This window comes from Gymnoscopelus braueri (genome assembly GCF_963280865.1).
Source record: "Gymnoscopelus braueri genome assembly, chromosome: 24".
In the NCBI taxonomy this organism is placed as follows: domain Eukaryota; kingdom Metazoa; phylum Chordata; class Actinopteri; order Myctophiformes; family Myctophidae; genus Gymnoscopelus; species Gymnoscopelus braueri.
In genome coordinates, this window is record NC_137626.1 from 10,786,647 (window position 1) to 10,804,699 (window position 18,053).

The following is an 18,053-nucleotide window of genomic DNA, read 5'->3' on the forward strand; positions in this document are numbered from 1 at the left end:
CAAGCTCGAGCTTGTAGATCTGCTACTTTTGCTACTACGTTTTTGTTATTCGAATCGTGAAAAGTTTTGGACATGTGAGGTTTCCACCCGACAAGAGGCGATATGGTAGACATAGATATTGCTTTGCCCTTCCATAAGTAAACACAGTAGCACTTTATCTAATAGACTCGTTTTGCTATCATTTCTATCATATATCTTTCCACTATACCATTCCACATGAATGTTTTCTGAACAATATTTTTGTCGCGAGTTTCTGCCCCTGTCACTGATACCTAAATGACGAATGTACGGGAAATGTATTTATTAATATTTTAAAGTTAATACATATCATTTACGTATCCGGGTAGCTCAGTCCTTTGAGCACTCGCCCATGGACCACAAGGTTGTGGGTTCGCTCCTGGGTATGAGTAGCTTGGCTTGGGTAACTAAAGCCTGTGGTAAGTACTGTGTGCTGATGTAGGTGCTCTACGTCAGCAATCCATTTCACAGGGGTCTAGCTAGCACATTGCAAAGGGGATAGACACCCTCGTCCTTGGCCGTTACCGATAAGCAATTCCCGGCGTAGTGTACTTACTTACTTGTTTATCAGCCTAAGATTCATCCTGCCTTATTGCCTATGTTCTCGGGATCGGCTATTTCCACACAATGTTTGCCTCTTTCTTTACGTAATATTTGTCAAATTGGCCGATGTGGTATTATAAAGGTCTTAAAAGTCATTAAATTGTAACTTTAGAAATGTGCCTGGATAGTTGGATGTGACTGGGGAGCATTGCACACAAGGAAGAATTGGCAACAGCTAAATTGGTTGCAAATTAAGTAATGAGAAATGTTTCCAGTGAGACGGGAAATCTATAGTGCCTAAGTGCCTAATTAATGAATTAATACCAAAGACTGAACTACTATACTACTTACTAACAATGCTTAAAATAAAATAATGAAAACAATCAGATGTTTACACTATATCCACATTTAGCGTGAGATCTACACATTTACTGTAAACAACTGTATACTTCCCCATGGAAAATCTATACATAAACATGGAAATATGTATATTTCCCCATCCACTAGGAATTATATCCATTTAGATCTATTATAGTAGACTTCCCATTGTTCCACATGTACCTTAATATATCGTCTCTGTCAGGTGGAAACCTCATATGTCCAAAACTGTTACTTTTCAGCATTCAAATTAAAAGAATAGCAAAAGTAGCAGATCGAAAAGCTAGCTTGTGGATCTGCTACTTTTGATTATTTTGTGTGATGCTAGGGCATTAACTCATATAGTGCCAATGACGTCTTTTGACGGCCGTTTTCAGTGTGCCATTAGTGCCAATGACGTCTTTTGACGTCACCTAAAAACTTTTTTTTTTTAAATTGTTTTAATTTTTTTTTTTGGTTATTTTTTTTCCTTTTTAATCTCAAAGGAACTAGGAGAAAACGATTTTCAAAAAGTTAATTCTCCATCCACTTCAATGTTAAAATGTAAACGGAGATTTTTTTTTCTCCGTTTGATCCATAATGCCTTTGGCATATGGATCAACAAGCTTGAAATAAGCCTGGCAGTGAATGAGTTAATTTACGGAAAAACACAAAAAGTCAGAATATGGAGATAAAAGGTTTCTGCCCGACAGCAACGATAAACAGTATACACGTATACTGTGTAATTAATATATTTCCGCACTGATGCCGTTTAGTAGCATTCAATTTACGTTATTTTAGCTTCATATTCTTCCGTTTTGGATCCTTACCACATGCGTTGCCTCATTCAATGTTTAACTTTGATTTGACTCCAGTAAAAAGCAAAGTATTTCATTTTCCTAGTTTGAGTTTTCAAGAAAGTGATATAATTTCATGATTTTACATTAAAGATGTGCTGCTATTGTTATTTCTTTTGCCCGCACGACGTTGCCTCGCATGAACAACAATGCCTTTGTTCCTTTGGAAATCTTTCATTGATTATGTATTTGAGAGAAGATTTTCCATTGTGTGGCTTTTTTCTTACTTTTTGTTGTTGTTGTTGTTGTTTTTTACTTTTCTGATCAGCGTGTATGAGGAGGAATGGTGAGTTATTATTGCACTGCTCTGCTTGTATTTTGCTTTGTTTGTGGTTTATTTGTTTGGTTTGACCTCCACTGTACCGTGTCTTTGAATTATCAACCTGAATCAGACCGTTGTCGTGTGCTGTATGGTGGGTGCTTTTGGGTTTCGGAGCCAATAGAGAGCGACATGATTTATCCTTAATAATTATGTATGTTTTATGATCGTGAATAATTATCCAGTCATAGATGTTTTGTTTCTAGAAGTAATAGAAATGTGGTCTGTGTTACACTTTGAGCATGTTGTGTTCACATCAAACCCCTTTGAACACCACTTCATTCGAAAATGATTCCCCCCCATCAACTTTGCTGAACGCAAATTCATCCCTATCTAGAAAAACCAAAGAACTGAGACTGGAAAACCTGTGTTGTCACCAAGAAATAAAATAATATGCAGCTCCCACATGATCAGCCTCCACACTAGCTAGGAAATACCTCCAAAATGTTACATGTTGATAACACCTGTGGTTCCAGTCTTACCGCTCTGGTAAATAGCTCTGGGAACAAGCTATTCATGTTAACAAAATAGTTTTTAAATGGAGTGGTATTCCCTCTTTTAAAAGGATCCCTGGCTAATAAACCTTACATGCCTTAATACATTATAATTGTCCTCCATAAATAAAATTAAAAACACCTTGAATATTTTATTTATTTTAGAAATAGTCCATCTTTTACTCAAAGGGGGGCAATTGCCCGACTTGCCCGTCACAAGTTGATGATGTAATTTGTCCATGTGCGGTCCAGCCCTATTGAATGTATGGAATGCATGTGCTAATACTTTAAATATACTGTTTTGATGCTCATATTAACCGTAGGAAGTATTAAGTTGGTTCTTGTTATGTTTAGGTTAAATACCTTTGTTTATTGCTGGACCACACATGGACAAATGACATCATCAACTAGCGACGGGGGTTGTCCCGGTTGTGTAAAAGATTAACAAAATTTTCTAAAATAAATACAACATTTAAGGTATAAAAATAAAATAAAAAGTTATAGAGGGCAATTAGAATGTATTAAGGCATATTAGGCTTATTAGCCAGGCATCCTTTTAACTCTGTCAAAGTCAGTCTCTTGTCTTTGTGCGTTAACTATCCATTGTGTTATAGGCCAGTTGGTTAAGAACAGGCATGTGCATGCTAATGTAAGCTACTAGAATAACTGCTACAGGTTATGGTGAGCTTGTGGTAGTAGCCTATACGTTTGAAAGCATCGAGTGTCCCTCTTTGAAACCAATGGCCACCGCTAAGCATGGCCACTGCTATCATCACCACTAGTTTATAGAATTAGAACCAGAAGTTTAGTTCACAGATACAATTCACTGAAGAGCGCTTACAATGCTAACGAGGCACGTTTTGGAGTTGCTGAATCTTGACACTTGAACACCATGTGGAAAAAGGCCTGGTGAGGCAAAATGGGTCCAGATGTTTTAAAAAGACGATAAAATCGTCTTTCGTAAAAATTATGCCTGACTTATCCTTGGTTGTGAGTCGTGTCGCGCACAGGAAATCGCTGATATACATGCTCACAAGGCGCCGCAGCACGATGCGCGGTGAGCTTGTAGATCTGCAATTTTCGGTTCACAACACCGGCACGCAACTAAGTGTAAACCAGGCTTTAGTGTCACTCTGACAGTGTAAGTATGGATGGGTCCATTTTACTGTGCACCACCCCTTTTAAGGTAGGGTAAGTGCTATGTTTTGGTCAACAAAAAAAGTTGTTTTGTTAAAAGGTTAAAGCTCTATATTCTGATAGTAATCATTGCTATAGAGTGTTTGTTCAGTAACAGGGGTCTCCCTGTCTCTCCAGCTCTTTAATAAACAGAAAATAAATCTCAGGTAGGTGACAAAATTTCGGCCAATCAGGAGAGAGTCCCTATTTATCAGCTTCATTTTTTATAGCGTTCTCGTTCCAATTTTGTCTGCTCATTTCTTTGAGTCATCACTCCCAATTTCACTTGTTTGATCTGTATCCTGACTGAGTTCTCTATCCTGTTACTGAACAAGCACGCTATAGCAATGAGTACTATCAGAATATAGAGCTATTTAACACTTATTTTAACCAAAGAAAATCACTTACCCTGCCTTTAACACCACGCGTGTGCGTTTCTTCCGTGCAGCAGTGCCCTGACCAGCTCCCAGTCCATCGTGTTCATTCCCCAGGACATCGTCAGAGCCAAGGAGATCATCGCCCACATCAACACGCTGAAGACCCAGGTCAGCTACTACGCAGAGAGGCTGTCCAGAGCTGCCAAGGAGCGCTCGGCCAACGGCCTGGAGAGGACTCTGGCCATACTGGCTGACAAGGTGAGGAGGGCCCACGGAGGACCCCCAGTAGAACAGGACAGCATATCGTTGCTGTCGGGGCAGAAACCTCTTATCTTCTAACTTTTTGTGTTTTTTTTTTTTCGGAAATTAAAGGGGTAGTTCACCACCAAAATGACTTTTTTTCTATAGATTATTCATGGAGATTTTTTTGATTTTGTCGCATTCCTGAGCCAATAATTTGATTACCAGCGGCGGCTCCAGTAGGAGACACAAAGAGTATCCTTTGTGTCTCCTACCGGAGACATTAGCATCTTTCCGCCGGTCATCAAATTATTGGCTTAGGAATGCGACAAAAACTAAAAAATATCCATGAATTCAAGGCTTCATGGCGTGTGTAATTGATAGAAAATAAGTATTCTTTTGGGTGAACTACTCCTTTAACGCCCTACTTGATCATACTACAGCGTCACACAAGAGTATCAAAAGTAGCAGATCCACAAGCTCGAAACGACACGTTATGAGCTTGTAGATCTGCTACTTTTGATGCTTTTGAATTTGAATCCTGAAAAGTTTTTGGACATATGAGGTTTATGAGGATTATACTTAATCCGTTGTAAATAGAGCAGGCCCTGTTTTTTTGCAAGAGGTGGGCCCCTATAAAACTGGTAAAACTAGTAAGGAATCCAGTTCAGGCCTAACACTAACACATATTTAAAGGAGCATGATACTGTCAAGTGTTGTGACGATGCTATTATATGAATGAGAACGCCCCGTTTTGATAAATGGGGGTAGATAACATAACAATCTAATTGGCTGACAAGAGGCGCAAGGTTTCGGTGGTCCTTGACACATCGGAGTTTGAGAACCACTGATTATAGCAACGTAAGTTTAAAAAAACTGCAGCATTTAGAAGAAGTTACAAATGTTCACTTGAAAAAATATATATTCAAAGATTTGCAAAACAAAATCTAGATTTTTCCAAAACAAATAGCAGATCTACAAGCTCGCTTGTATATCTGTCTATTTTTTAATAGCCAAAGTATAAGATAATGGTCAGTGGTTAAAATCTAAAATGACACAGATGCGTTCCCGGTCTTAAAGGGTTAATAACACCCTGACATGTGCCTCTTTTGTCTCTCAGACTCGTCAGCTGGTGACGGTGTGTGACTGTAAGCTGCTGGCGTCGGCCATCCAGGCCCTGAACGCGGCGCGGCCCGAGTACATCGCCTCCAAGGCGTCTCCCTCCGCCGACTCGGAGCAAGTGGTCCTCCGCAACGACCAGGACACGCTGCTGGCCAAGTGGAGCGGACGCAACAGCCGCTCCTCGCTGCACGTCGACTGGCACGAGGAGGAGTGGGTGAGTACAAAGACCTGTTAAAGTGATCATTCACCCCCCAAAAAAATCGATTAGTCACCCCATGGGAACTTGAATTCATGGATATTGTTCAGTTTTTATCGCATTCCTATAAGCCAATCATTTGATGACCAGCGGACTGGTAGGCAGCGGTTCCGGTAGAGGACACAAAGGAGTCTCCTACCGGAACTGCTGCAGGTCATCAAATTATTGGCTTAGGAATGCGACAAAAACCAAAACATATTTTTCTAACATATTAATATTTAATATGTTTCTAATCGATACAAAAAAAGTCATTTTGGCGGTGAAATATCCCTTTAACATATTAGTGAAATTTACAGATTGTAGCTTTGGAAATAAGTATGAATAAGTGTGAATAAACAAACTAGCTTTCTCTAGCGGTCAAAAGGAGATTATTTATGTTCCCATAATATGCCTATCATTATTGTTAGAGAATGAAAGGAATGTAAAACATGTAAAAACTCACATTACATTTTGGGGCACATTCATATTTTCTAGTCTCTGGATTCTAAAGTACATAACTAAACATTTACATTTGGCACAATCATGTAAATCATTGTAAAGCAAATAAAGCAAAAATGCTTGCGCCCTGCTTTGCATAATCTTTTCTCTCCTCTCCTCTCCTCTCCTCTCCTCTCCTCTCCCCCCATCCCCCTACAGGAGAAGGTATGGTTGAATGTAGATAAGTCTCTGGAGTGTATCATCCAGCGTGTGGACAAACTGCTGCAGAAGGAGAGGAGTCCCGGTGACTGCAGCCAGGACAGTACCCAGACTGACCAGCAGGGCACTGCTAGTAAAAAAGGTACATTATTTTAACCCATTGAGACCTGAAGCCGATTCTACATGTCTCCTAAATCTCAACAGTTTTCTGAAAAACGTATGTTTCTATATCAGTGGTGCTCAATCTTTTTCATGTCCAGGACCCCCAAAATGATATGTATTTGGCCGCGGACCCCCATCAAAATATTTTGTTCCAGGGACCCCTAGAAGCTAAGATTTGAGTTAAAAATGTTCGCTTTAAAAGTATATATATTCAAAGATTTGCAAACATTTTCACGATTTTTCAAAAATAGCAGATCTACAAGCTCATAGCGCGGCACTCGGTGCCGCGCTATGAGCTTGTATATCTGCTATTTTTGAATAGCTCAAAGTGTAAAATAATGCTTTTTAGCTCAAATCTAAAAATGACACAGTTCCAGGTCTTAATGGGTTAACCCATTTTGAACTGAAGCCGATTCTAAAAACAACTTTCTAAATCCAAGTTTTGTGAAGAAAAAAAAAATATATATATATTTTTTGCTATGTATCGTCTCTGTCAGGTGGAAGCCTCATATGTCCAAAACTGTTACTTTTCAGGATTCAAATTCAAAAACGGCAAAAGTAGCAGATCTACAAGTCAAAATGCGTCGCTTCGCGCCACGTTTTGAGCTTGAAGATCTGCTACTTTTGATGCTTTTGTGTAATGCTGTAGTGTGATCAAGTTGTGCATTATTTTACGAAAAAACGTAAAGTTAAAATATGGAGATAAAGAGGTTTCTGTCTGACAGACGATATATAGAGACAACTAAATGACACAGAGGCGTTCCCAGCTTAAAAGGCCAGCGTAGGCCTATAGGTATAACCGGTCTAAATAGGTTCAAAGTAGAGATTGCAATTATTTATACAATTATCACTGATTTTCATCATTCTATTATGCAAATAAATGGCTAAGATACGTAGAATGTAGGGCGTTGGATCAATCAATGAACTAAACTGCACTTTCTTGTGAAAAAGAAGATCACAGGGATTAATTTACTGTATGTCTTAGACATGCAGTAAATGTTGGCCACAGGAGGTCTGAGATCCACATTATAGCCATGCCGTTCCCATGTGGATCCCGAGATGAGATCCACATGACAGTGGCACATAAAATTAATTGCGGATAAAAGGTAACATTAAACAAACAAAACAACCGGAATGAATGAAAATCAGATGTCATCAAATGGGTTTTCTTAAAAAAGATCCCTGGCCAATAAGCCTCATATGCCTTAATACATTATAATTGCCCTGTTTAACAAAAATTAAAAAACTTAAATATTTTATTTATTTTAGAAATAGTTCATCTTTAACTCAATAGGGTCAACTCCTGTCGTAAGTGGATGATGTCCTTTGTCCATGTGTGGTCCAGCCCTGTGGAATGTATGTGCTAATAAAAAGTATTTTAAATATTGCGTTGATGCTCATACAGTATTAACCTTAGGAAGGTTGTTTTTTATTAGGACATGCTAATAACATTCCTTATGGCTGGACAAATGACACATGGACAAATGACATCATCAACCTGCGACAGGAGCTGTCCCCCTTGAGTTAAAGACAAACTATTTCTAAAATAAATAAAATATTTAAGGTGTTTTTACATTTCTAATTTTAGTTATAGAGGGCAATTATAATGTGTTAAGGGCCAACAAGGCTTATTAGCCAGGGATCCTTTTAAATAACGTGTGAATGACATGTTGTACATGGTTGTGAAAAGGGACGGAAAGGACGAGAGTCTTCTGGATCAACCCAGCAGGCACCATGCAGGACCCTTCATCACCATCATCACCTTCATCACCATCATCACCATTACCTTCACCCTCCTCACCATCCTGCCCCCCACTGCCCACCCTCTCCTCTGCATGCCAACCTTCTAGCCCCGACCCACAACTCCGTACGTTCTCACCGTTTTTAATCTCATTTCGGATTTCATTTTCTCCACACATATCACCTCACTCCTCCCCTCACCTCTCCCCTTACTCCTCCACTCTCCTCCCCTCCCTCCCCCTCCCTCCTCACCACACCTCCCCGCACCTCTCCCCTCACCAGTGTTGCCAGGTTGTTCTGAGAGAAATAAGCAACCAGGTCTATGAAAACAAGCCCAAAATAAGTGACTAAATCTACATACTCGGCCATTTTCAAAACATTATTGGGAAAAATGTGAAATATTTTTGAAACATTTTACACAAATCTAGTATGGGCCTGGGGGTCCCTGGCACTAAATGTTTTCAGATGGGGACACGCGGACAATTACCGGTACATATTAATTTTGGGGTCCTTGACATGAAAATGTTTGAGAACCACTGGTTTAAACAACATTAAGAAGAAAGTCCAAATAAGGAACTACACTTTAGAAACAAGCCCCAAAAAAAACAACTACCAATATTTACAAGCAGCAAAAAGAAAAACAGAAAAACAAGCCCAAAGTCGCTCAACTCATTCAGTGCCTGACTTATTTCTGGCAGTTTGGCTCTGAGTGCCAGAGCCAAAATTCATTGTAAAAAAAAAGTGCAGAGATACAGCCTTTTTCAGTAAGAAGTTAAACAAGAAGTGAATGGAGCAGAACATTTTCAAATCATCATATCTTGGGTTCTGAATTTTTTTTTTCTTTTTCTTAGACGTCCAGTGGCACTGAATGAGTTAATGAGCAGACATGGCAACACTGCCCCTCACTCCTCCACTCTCCTCCCCTCTTGTTTCCACTCCTCCTCTCTCCTCCTCTCTTCTCCCCTTCCTCCTCTGCTCCCCTCACCTCCTCTTCCCATTCTATCCTTCCCAGAATAATTGGGTAGTTTGGTGACATCCTAAAGAGACCTCTTCTCACTGTTCAGTCTCACATGAATAGTTTGCAGTACTATATTTAAAGATGGAAGCTTTTCTTGTCTTCAAACGTTGGAGAAAAAAAACCCCAACAGCAACAACAACAACACATCTGTGTAAACAGTGAAGTCTTTGATGTTGTCTATCAGGTCCGTCTACAGTCCTATCTCTCTGTGAATAGAACATGTCTGTTGTTTATGTCCTGTAGCTTTGCCAGTGCAGCTGAGGTCCTGTTTCCGGCCCAACCTGTCAGTCAGCTATTGTGTCTTTAAAATTGTGTTTGTGCTCGTTGTAGTTTCTTCCTCCCGGACCTGGGTCAAGTTTCTATCAAAGTCCTACCGTTGGTAAATTATTTCTATCAAAGTCCTACCGTTGGTAAATAATTTCTATCAAAGTCCTACCGTTGGTAAATTATTTCTATCAAAGTCCTACCGTTGGTAAATGGCACTTTAGTTTGGCAACTGTTTGGGAACACTGGTTCCCAAACAGTGGGTCGGGACCCATTTGTGGGTCGCAGACACATTTCTATGGGTCAGTAAATATCTTTTTTTTTTTTCGTTTCTTAATTTGTTTAATTTGTTTTATTTTCAGAAATAAATAAAAATCTCAAATTTATCAAAAGAACTTCATACATACAAAAATGTAAGAAACATCATGAATTAAAAAGAAAAAAAGCAGATCTACAAGCTAGGACTCTTCAGATGAAGGAGGGCGGATAGAGACTTGGCCCTGGTCTGCAGTGTACTGTACTGTACTGTATGTGTGTCGTTGCTGCCATGTTGCTTCTAGCGCCCCCTAACCATGCATGTCGGAACTCCGTTCCTCCTCTTCCAGATGGAAGTCCCACCGCTGAGGAGGTTTACCCAGGTAAGAGCTGCCCCGCTTCCCCTACGCCACCCCCTCCTTCATCCCTCTCTCTCTCTCTCTCTCTCTCTCTCTATGTCTCTCTCTCTCGCGTGCTCTCGCTCTTTCTCTGCCTCTCTCAGCCTCTCTCTCTCTCCCTCTCTCTCTGTGATTGCCAGGTTAGGGGGATGTCCTGGTGACTCAACCAGCTCGCACACAAACCACTTGGCACAGAATGACAGATAACAGAATGCACAGTGAACTGTGTCACGCGTGTCACTCTCTTACTACTATTCTCTCTCTGCAATGTTTTTAGTCCAATGCCGACTATCTATGACTCACTTTATTCTTGACATGTCGTGGTTTGCTAACATAAGGACACATTACGGATAAGTGCTCGGCCTCCGGTCTATGAGACACGGTGGGAGTAAGTGGGCCGAAAATGTTATAAAGGCAGAACATTAAAGGACGACTTCACCCATTGTCATTTAATTGGTCCTCACTAATGCTCATGGTAAAATGGTCAAAACAATCCACTCTAACTGTGTCTCATAGGAGGGCTGTGGACACTTCAGAAACCCACCTACCAGTGACATCATCATTAGGCATCACTATAGCATGCTAACTATCCAGGAATGCAAAACCTGCAGTTTCTATTAGCTTGGATTCCCCCATTGATGATGTCACTGGTAGGCGGGTTTCTGAACTGTCCACAGCCCTCCTCTGAGACACAGACTGAGTATTATGACCAATTATCCGAAGATAGTTTGAAAATGGGTGAATTTGTCCTTTAAGGGCTATCCAATAAGGATTATAACTATATCATTCACCAATGTCTTCATTATAGTTGTAGTGTGGACTCATGATATGCCATGATATTTAAAACAATTTTTAAAAGTTATAGTATCGTTATAGTGCTTGGTGTGTGTTGCCGATTTGGGTGCATGACAAGCTGCACGTTTCCATGCAAGGCCATGACTAGAAGACTGTGAATACTGAGTGCATGTAAATGTAGCCATTGTCTGCGCACCGTGGGTGTTAATTTAACTTTGAGAGACCTGTGCGGGTCTATTTGAACACTCCGAGTTAAATTAAGCACACAAACAATTCCGTGGGTGCAGTATAGTGCCTTATTTCTCTCTGTCTCTTCTCTGCCCCCCTAACACTCTTCCCTTCAATAGCCCTCGGCCTAGCTAGCGCATTAGCCCTCGGCCTACCGCTGCAGCACTCAGCCTAGCGCATTAGCCCTCGGCCTACCGCTTTAGAACTCAGCCCAGCGCTTTTTCTATCCTCATTGCCTTAAATATGTCTTTGTTATCTGTTATCTGTTCTCTGTTCTGTATGGTTGTAGCTGTTTGTTACGCTGCAAAAGTGTTTCCGTTAATATGCAAAATACCACTTTTTGTTCCTTTTTTGCTATATCGGTACTAGCCTTTTCACAGAAATATGTATTCAATAACTTGTAATGTTTTAATTAGGTCTTGGTGTAACCAAGTCCCAGTATAGGTTGATTTTGTGCAATTGGCCAAGTGTGTGCATTTATTGTGCCTTTGCATGTCTACGGTATCTACATATACAACAGTATAACATTGTGTGTGTGTGTGTGTGTGTGTGTGTGTGTGTGTGTGTGTGTGTGTGTGTGTGTGTGTGTGTGTGTGTGTGTGTGTGTGTGTGTGTGTGTGTGTGTGTGTGTGTGTGTGTGTGTGTGCGTACATACTGTGTGAAATCTGTGTTTCTATCGATTACACACCCCATGAATATCAAATCATCAAATAATGTGATGACCGGCGGAGTCTCCTATTGACCGATGACCCGATGAGCTTCTTCCGATTTCAATAAATGACACATCATTTGAAAGCTTACATTCTGTACTGGCATAATACTGTAAAAAGCTGTAAAAAATGGCCGTGGCCCAAAGCATTGTATTCAGTCACGTGTGTGTGTGTGTTAGGTGAGTGGAGCGAGGCGCTGTACCCTCTCCTCACCACGCTGACAGAGTGCGTGGCCATGATGAGCGACAAGGCCAAGAAGTCCATGGTGTTCCTGCTGATGCAGGACAGCGCCCCCACCATCGCCATGGACCTGTCCCTGCAGTACCGGCGAGACGTGGTCTTCTGCCAGACGGTCAGCACACACACACACACACACACACACACACACGCACCAGCGTTGATTTTGTCAACTAAAACTATGACGAAAAATGTTCGTCGACTCGTTGACTACCACTGACTACGACTGACGAAAAACGAAATAAAAACTAAGCTACGATGACTAAAACTAAGACTAATTATGTTGATGCGCTGCAACGCGTTGTGAGCTTGTAGATCTGCTATTTTCAGCATGCAACACCCGAGCGCAACCAAACATAAACTGACTTGTCTTTTAGTTCTACTGGATCTCTTCTCCACTCGCTAACATTTTAGTCTAGTTTTTATTTGTTGACGAAATTGTCAATATATTTAGTCTTAGTTTTACTCATCGTAGCTTAGTTTTTATTCCGTTTTTATTTCGTTGTCGTCAGTGGTTTCAGCATGCAACCAAGTGTAAGATTGCAACGCCATCAAGGCCTGCCAAAATGCATTTTATCTTCTTCTATAATCTTATGATATTTAGTCGACTAAAACTAGGCTAAAACATTTCAGGTGATTAAAATATGACTAAAACTAAATGGAAATTTTATTCAAAAGACTATGAATAAAACTAAATCAAAATGTGCTGTCAAAATCAACACCGGCGCGCACGCACACACATGGATTAAAGTTCTTGTCGCCACGACAGTCATTTGGATTCCATAGTAAGCCAGCAGTCTTCTATAGAAGCATTCTTTAAAGATTAGAGTGATTTGAAATGGTCAAACTAGCAATATGTTTGGAGGCATTTTCCATAAAACCCTAATAGTCTCGGATATAAAAGCAAAGGTTGAAGCCTCAATCTGTGATTCCCCTGGTTGCCGATAGGTAGAATAGCAGGAACGCGAAGGCGCTGTGTGAGCTTGTAGATCGGCTATTTTCACAATATTTATCTGTGGAACCGACTCAAACTAAATCCAAGTGCTTGTCAGTTCAAATTCGATTATTTCGGGGGGCCGCAGCCTGAAACGTTTGGGAACCCTTCGTCTAATGCAAAAGGCTTGTTTACACACACACACACACACACACACACACACACACACACACACACACACACACACACACACACACACACACACACACACTTGTGGCAGGCGCCGGGCTGCACAGAGCGTGCATCACACATGGGTGCACAGAAACACTGTTTACATTGGCTTATATAATCCCATCAGTGTTCATCGGCGCTGAAGGTCTAAATATAAAAGATTGTTGATTTGGGGTTTTTGCAGACGCATGTATGCTCACACGTCACGTGTTGAGAGATTATGGTGGATTACAGTATGATCTTATATACTGTACTGTATACACTATGTGTCACCTGATATAAAGCACGTGGACATGTGGTCAGATGAGATGGCACAAAGTGCACAGGTGAAGTGAAACAGTCTTTTATCATTTTAACTCATTGAGTGCCATTGGCGTGTTTCACGTGTTTTACCGCAATGGCGCAACGTGCCAATGACATGTTTTTGATTAAAAAAAATTAACCCAAGATATCATCATTTGAAGATTTGCTGCTCCATTCACTTCTTGTTTAACTTATTACTGAAAAAGGCTGTATCTCGGCTCCTGAGCACTTTTTTTTACTATGTATTTTTCAATGTTATTATGTTATTTTCAAAAGGCAGACAATTAATGTCAACAAGGTCCAATGACCTCGTTGACATTAATTTTGTGAAACCACACAGTGCAACCCTCAGTGATTAGCACCCATGATCAGGGGATCGATTATACTGGAGATAAATATTCTGTGACTACTTGAAAAAGGTATAAGAAAATTGAAAAATTGCTGGCACAGTTCGCAAATAATTTTTTTATTTCATTGGCACTGAATGAGGTAAGACCTGAGGCCGATTCCACAAAAGCCTTCTAAATCAGTAGTTCTCAAACTTTCAAGATTTATATCGTATCAGATTATATTACATATATAAAAATGTAAATAAAGTAGGCCTATTGCAGCAGTTATAAACAAATACATAAATATATGTACAGACACACACATACACGTACTGTATATTGTCTCTGTCGGGTGGAAACCTCATACTGTACTGTATGTCCAAAACTGTTACTTTTCAGGATTCAAATTTTAAAAATGGCAAAAGTAGCAGATCTACAAGCTCAAAACGAGCTTATAGATCTTCTACTTTTGATGCTTTTTTGTGACGCTGTAATATGATCAAGTAGGTCGTTAATTTATGAAATAAAAGTTATAATATGGAGATGAGAGGTTTCTGCCCGACAGCAACGATAATGATATAAAATGTGTGTGTGTGATTCAGCTGACAGCTCTTATCTGTGGCTTCATCATCAAACTGAGAAACTGTCTCCGTGACGACGGCTTCCTCCGCCAGCTCTACACCATCGGCCTGCTGGCCCAGTTTGAGTCTCTGCTGAGCACCTACGGTACACACACACATACACACACACTTACACACACACACGCACACGCACACACACACATGCGCGTGCACACTCATGCGTTTACTCAAACATTTTAGGGACATTACATTGACTGAACAGTGCACAGCACTGCGCGCGAGCACACACACACACACACACACACATACACATACACACACACGTCACAGACCTTTCTGGTCAAACATATTGCCACCCACTACTCCAGCCATGACTATCATAAAATATTTTCAAATATTTATTCAGTGATGATGATATGTGTGTGTGTGTGTGCGTGTTTTGTGCGTGTGTGTGCAGGAGAGGAGCTGGCCATGTTGGAGGACATGAGCGTGGGTATCATGGACCTGCGTAACGTCACCTTTAAGGTACAGTAGGAGAAATTAGATCCGCCTGCTGACCAGTGTTGCCATGTCTGCTTATTATAAGCGACTTTGGGCTTGTCTTTCTGTAAAGTCCCTTGTAAATATTGGTTAGTTGTGGGGTTGCGTTCTTTTTTTGGGCTTGTTTCTAAAGTGTAGTTGCTTATGTGGGCTTGTTTCCTAAATGTAGTTTAAACCAGTTGGTCTTATACAACAACAGTTGGACCCCCAAATTAATACGTATGTAGCTAATTGCCGCGTATGCCTATCAAAAAACTTTTTTTTGCCAGGGACCCCCGTACCAAATTTGTGTCGTTAAAATGTTTTTAAAATATTTCATATTTTCATTTTTTTTCCCCCCCAAGACATTTTTGAAAATAGCTGATCTACAAGCTCGTAGATTGCCTAAATAGACCGTCGACAAGGGACCTCCAGAGTCCTCTGTCACTGGCATTCTTTTCTATCTGTTAGTTATTATGACGTTGCATACATTTTTATTGGCCTCTCCTGATAGCAGCACAGTGCGTTGCTATAAAACAATCACTTCACATTATCTACATTATTATTCCTGTAACCTAGCAACGGCCGGCAGCTTTACACTGTTCACTGTTAGAAACAGTGTAATATTAACCCGCATCAGTTTGCTACTGGGTGACAGTGAATCATAAACACTGTCAAATCTACTGGCCTTAAATTACATTTTTGATGATGATAAGCCTAAAACAACAATGTGAGGGTGCTGCAGACTAGCCGATACCAACTCAGGAAGCCTGGATCTCCGCCCCATTTTGATGGGGTTGGCGGCCAAATACATTTTGGGGGGTCCTTGACATGAAAAAGTGTGTGCACCACTGATATATATAGCAACATAAGTTTTTTCAAAAAACTGAGGATTTAGAATTTTGTCTGAATTGTCATATGATTGTAATTTGTGCATCTGTGACAGAGAAACATCGTTATTTATCTGTTGGTTCTTTTAGATGTGTTTGTTTGCTGTTTTTTTTTACCTTTCGACCGTGTCCACCTTTTTTAAGGTCACCCAGGCGACCGGTAGCTCCGCCCCCGACATGCTGCCCGTCATCACCGGTAACCGGGACGGTTTCAACGTCCGCATCCCGCTGCCGGGGACCATGTTTGACGCGCTGCCGCGGGAGATCCAGAACGGCATGCTGCTGCGTGTTCAGCCTGTGTTGTTCAACGTCGGCATCAACGAGCAGCAGACGCTGGCCGAGAAGTAAGGAGAGAAAAGAGGGGAGGTGGGGGAGGGGAGGGGAAGAGAAGAGAGGAGAAAAACGTCATTGGTTTCTACAGAGCGTAAATGAAACCTATTTTTCGGCGATTTCAAATCCGCGATCTTTCTATATCCGGTCCGAAATGCTGACCGAAATTAACGCTATTGGCTGCAACCGCAGCGAGGGCGAGTCTACTCTTCACTCGGTAGAACCCTACTTAATAATTCATTTTAAAATGAATGGGACCATAATTTACTAAACGCATATCATGATGATTTTAAAGTCTTTAAACTAGCGATTGAAAACATAAAGCGTTTATGAAAAGGTTTACTAAGGTAATAAAATAAAGTGTAAAGTTCGCCCAAAACCTCAGTGACTTCTATTGAGATTATAATGTATTGCCACCACCGAAGGTGAAATAGCGACATATGCTGGACCATTAATGGGAACAGCAGGCTGAACGAGAAACCGGAAGTGAGCTTCAATTCCAGCGAACAGGGATTGCCCCTTGGAGGAGAGGGGAGGAGGATAGAAAGATGGAGGGGGGAGAGAGTGGGTTGAGAGAAGGGAATAGATTGAATGAGGCAGGGAAGAATAGATGCATCAGGAAATGGGTGGATGGATGGATGGATGACAGATGAAGGAATAAGATACAGGGTGGAAAGAGGGATGATAATGATGCATGCATAATGGATGGGTGGATATGAGAAGAGAAGAAAGAAGGGCGTTATTGTACTGAGAAAACCTGTGTGTGTGTGTGTGTGTGTGTGTGTGTGTGTGTGTGTGTGTGTGTGTGTGTGTCTCACACAGGTTTGGAGACACGTCCCTCCAGGAGATCATTAACTTGGAGAGTTTGGCCAGACTGAACTCCTACTATGAGCAGTTTAAAGAGGTCCTGCCTGAGGACTGTAAGTACAACCAACTAAACTCACAACCTAACCTAATAGTGACAGCATGTCTAACAGACCATACCAGGGGTCTGACATGTTTAGCCCACTGACTTAAGCCACTAAGACAGGGAACGCATCTGTGTCATTTTAGATGTCTTTGGCTATTCAGAAATAGTAGATATACAAGCTCAGAGCGCGGCACTCGCTCTGTGCAGCTTGTAGATCTGCTATTTTTGAAAAATCTTGAACATTTGTGCAAATCTTTGAATACCGGTACATATATTTTTTAAATAACATCTTTCCTTCTGTATGGGGTCCCTGGAACAACATATTTTGATGGGGTTGGCGGCCAGATACTGTACATATAATTTTGGGGGGTTCCTTGACATGAAAAAGTTGAGCACCACTGATATATATATAGCGTTCCCGGATTGAATGGGTTAAAGTATGACATTACTGCCGACCATTTTCCAACTGCATACTATGCTTTGTTTGATGTTCAAGGAAGTGGTTGAATTCACTTCAGTTCAATTCAAGTCAAGGGAGCTTTATTGGCCTTAGAAAACGTACGTTTAGATTGGCAAAGTCAGTGTCAAAACATAATTAAAAAACAATTTAAGTACAAATGAACTTTCAGGGAAAGTGTGAAAAGTTCTGAAATGGCACATCTACAGTATGTACAGTTAGAGGGGGTACAGCATTGTGTTAACTCATTCAGTGCCCAGCTTATTTATGGAATTTTGGCTCTGAGTGCCACAGCCAAAATTCATTCTAAAAAAAAAAGTGCTTAGGAGCCGAGATACAGCCTTTTTCAGTAAGAAGTTAAACAAAG

General features: G+C 40.8%; 1 protein-coding gene across 11 annotated transcripts in view; it reads left to right on the plus strand.

Annotated features, from left to right (window-relative positions):
* LOC308080643 (inositol polyphosphate-4-phosphatase type I A-like) overlaps positions 1–18,053 on the plus strand; it is a 164,335-nt gene that overhangs the window by 125,774 nt on the left and 20,508 nt on the right. For 6 of the 11 annotated variants that reach the window (XM_080422550.1, XM_080422553.1, XM_080422552.1 and 3 more), the window contains exons 14-24: positions 2,044–2,061; positions 4,213–4,399; positions 5,502–5,717; positions 6,396–6,537; positions 8,248–8,424; positions 10,185–10,217; positions 12,145–12,317; positions 14,602–14,725; positions 15,038–15,105; positions 16,134–16,333; positions 17,142–17,239. In XM_080422550.1, the coding sequence (XP_080278676.1) occupies positions 2,044–2,061; positions 4,213–4,399; positions 5,502–5,717; positions 6,396–6,537; positions 8,248–8,424; positions 10,185–10,217; positions 12,145–12,317; positions 14,602–14,725; positions 15,038–15,105; positions 16,134–16,333; positions 17,142–17,239 (1,436 nt within the window). The remainder of the gene's footprint in view (positions 1–2,043; positions 2,062–4,212; positions 4,400–5,501; positions 5,718–6,395; positions 6,538–8,247; positions 8,425–10,184; positions 10,218–12,144; positions 12,318–14,601; positions 14,726–15,037; positions 15,106–16,133; positions 16,334–17,141; positions 17,240–18,053) is intronic. The other 5 variants (XM_080422555.1, XM_080422556.1, XM_080422554.1 and 2 more) reach the window with 5 other exon arrangements.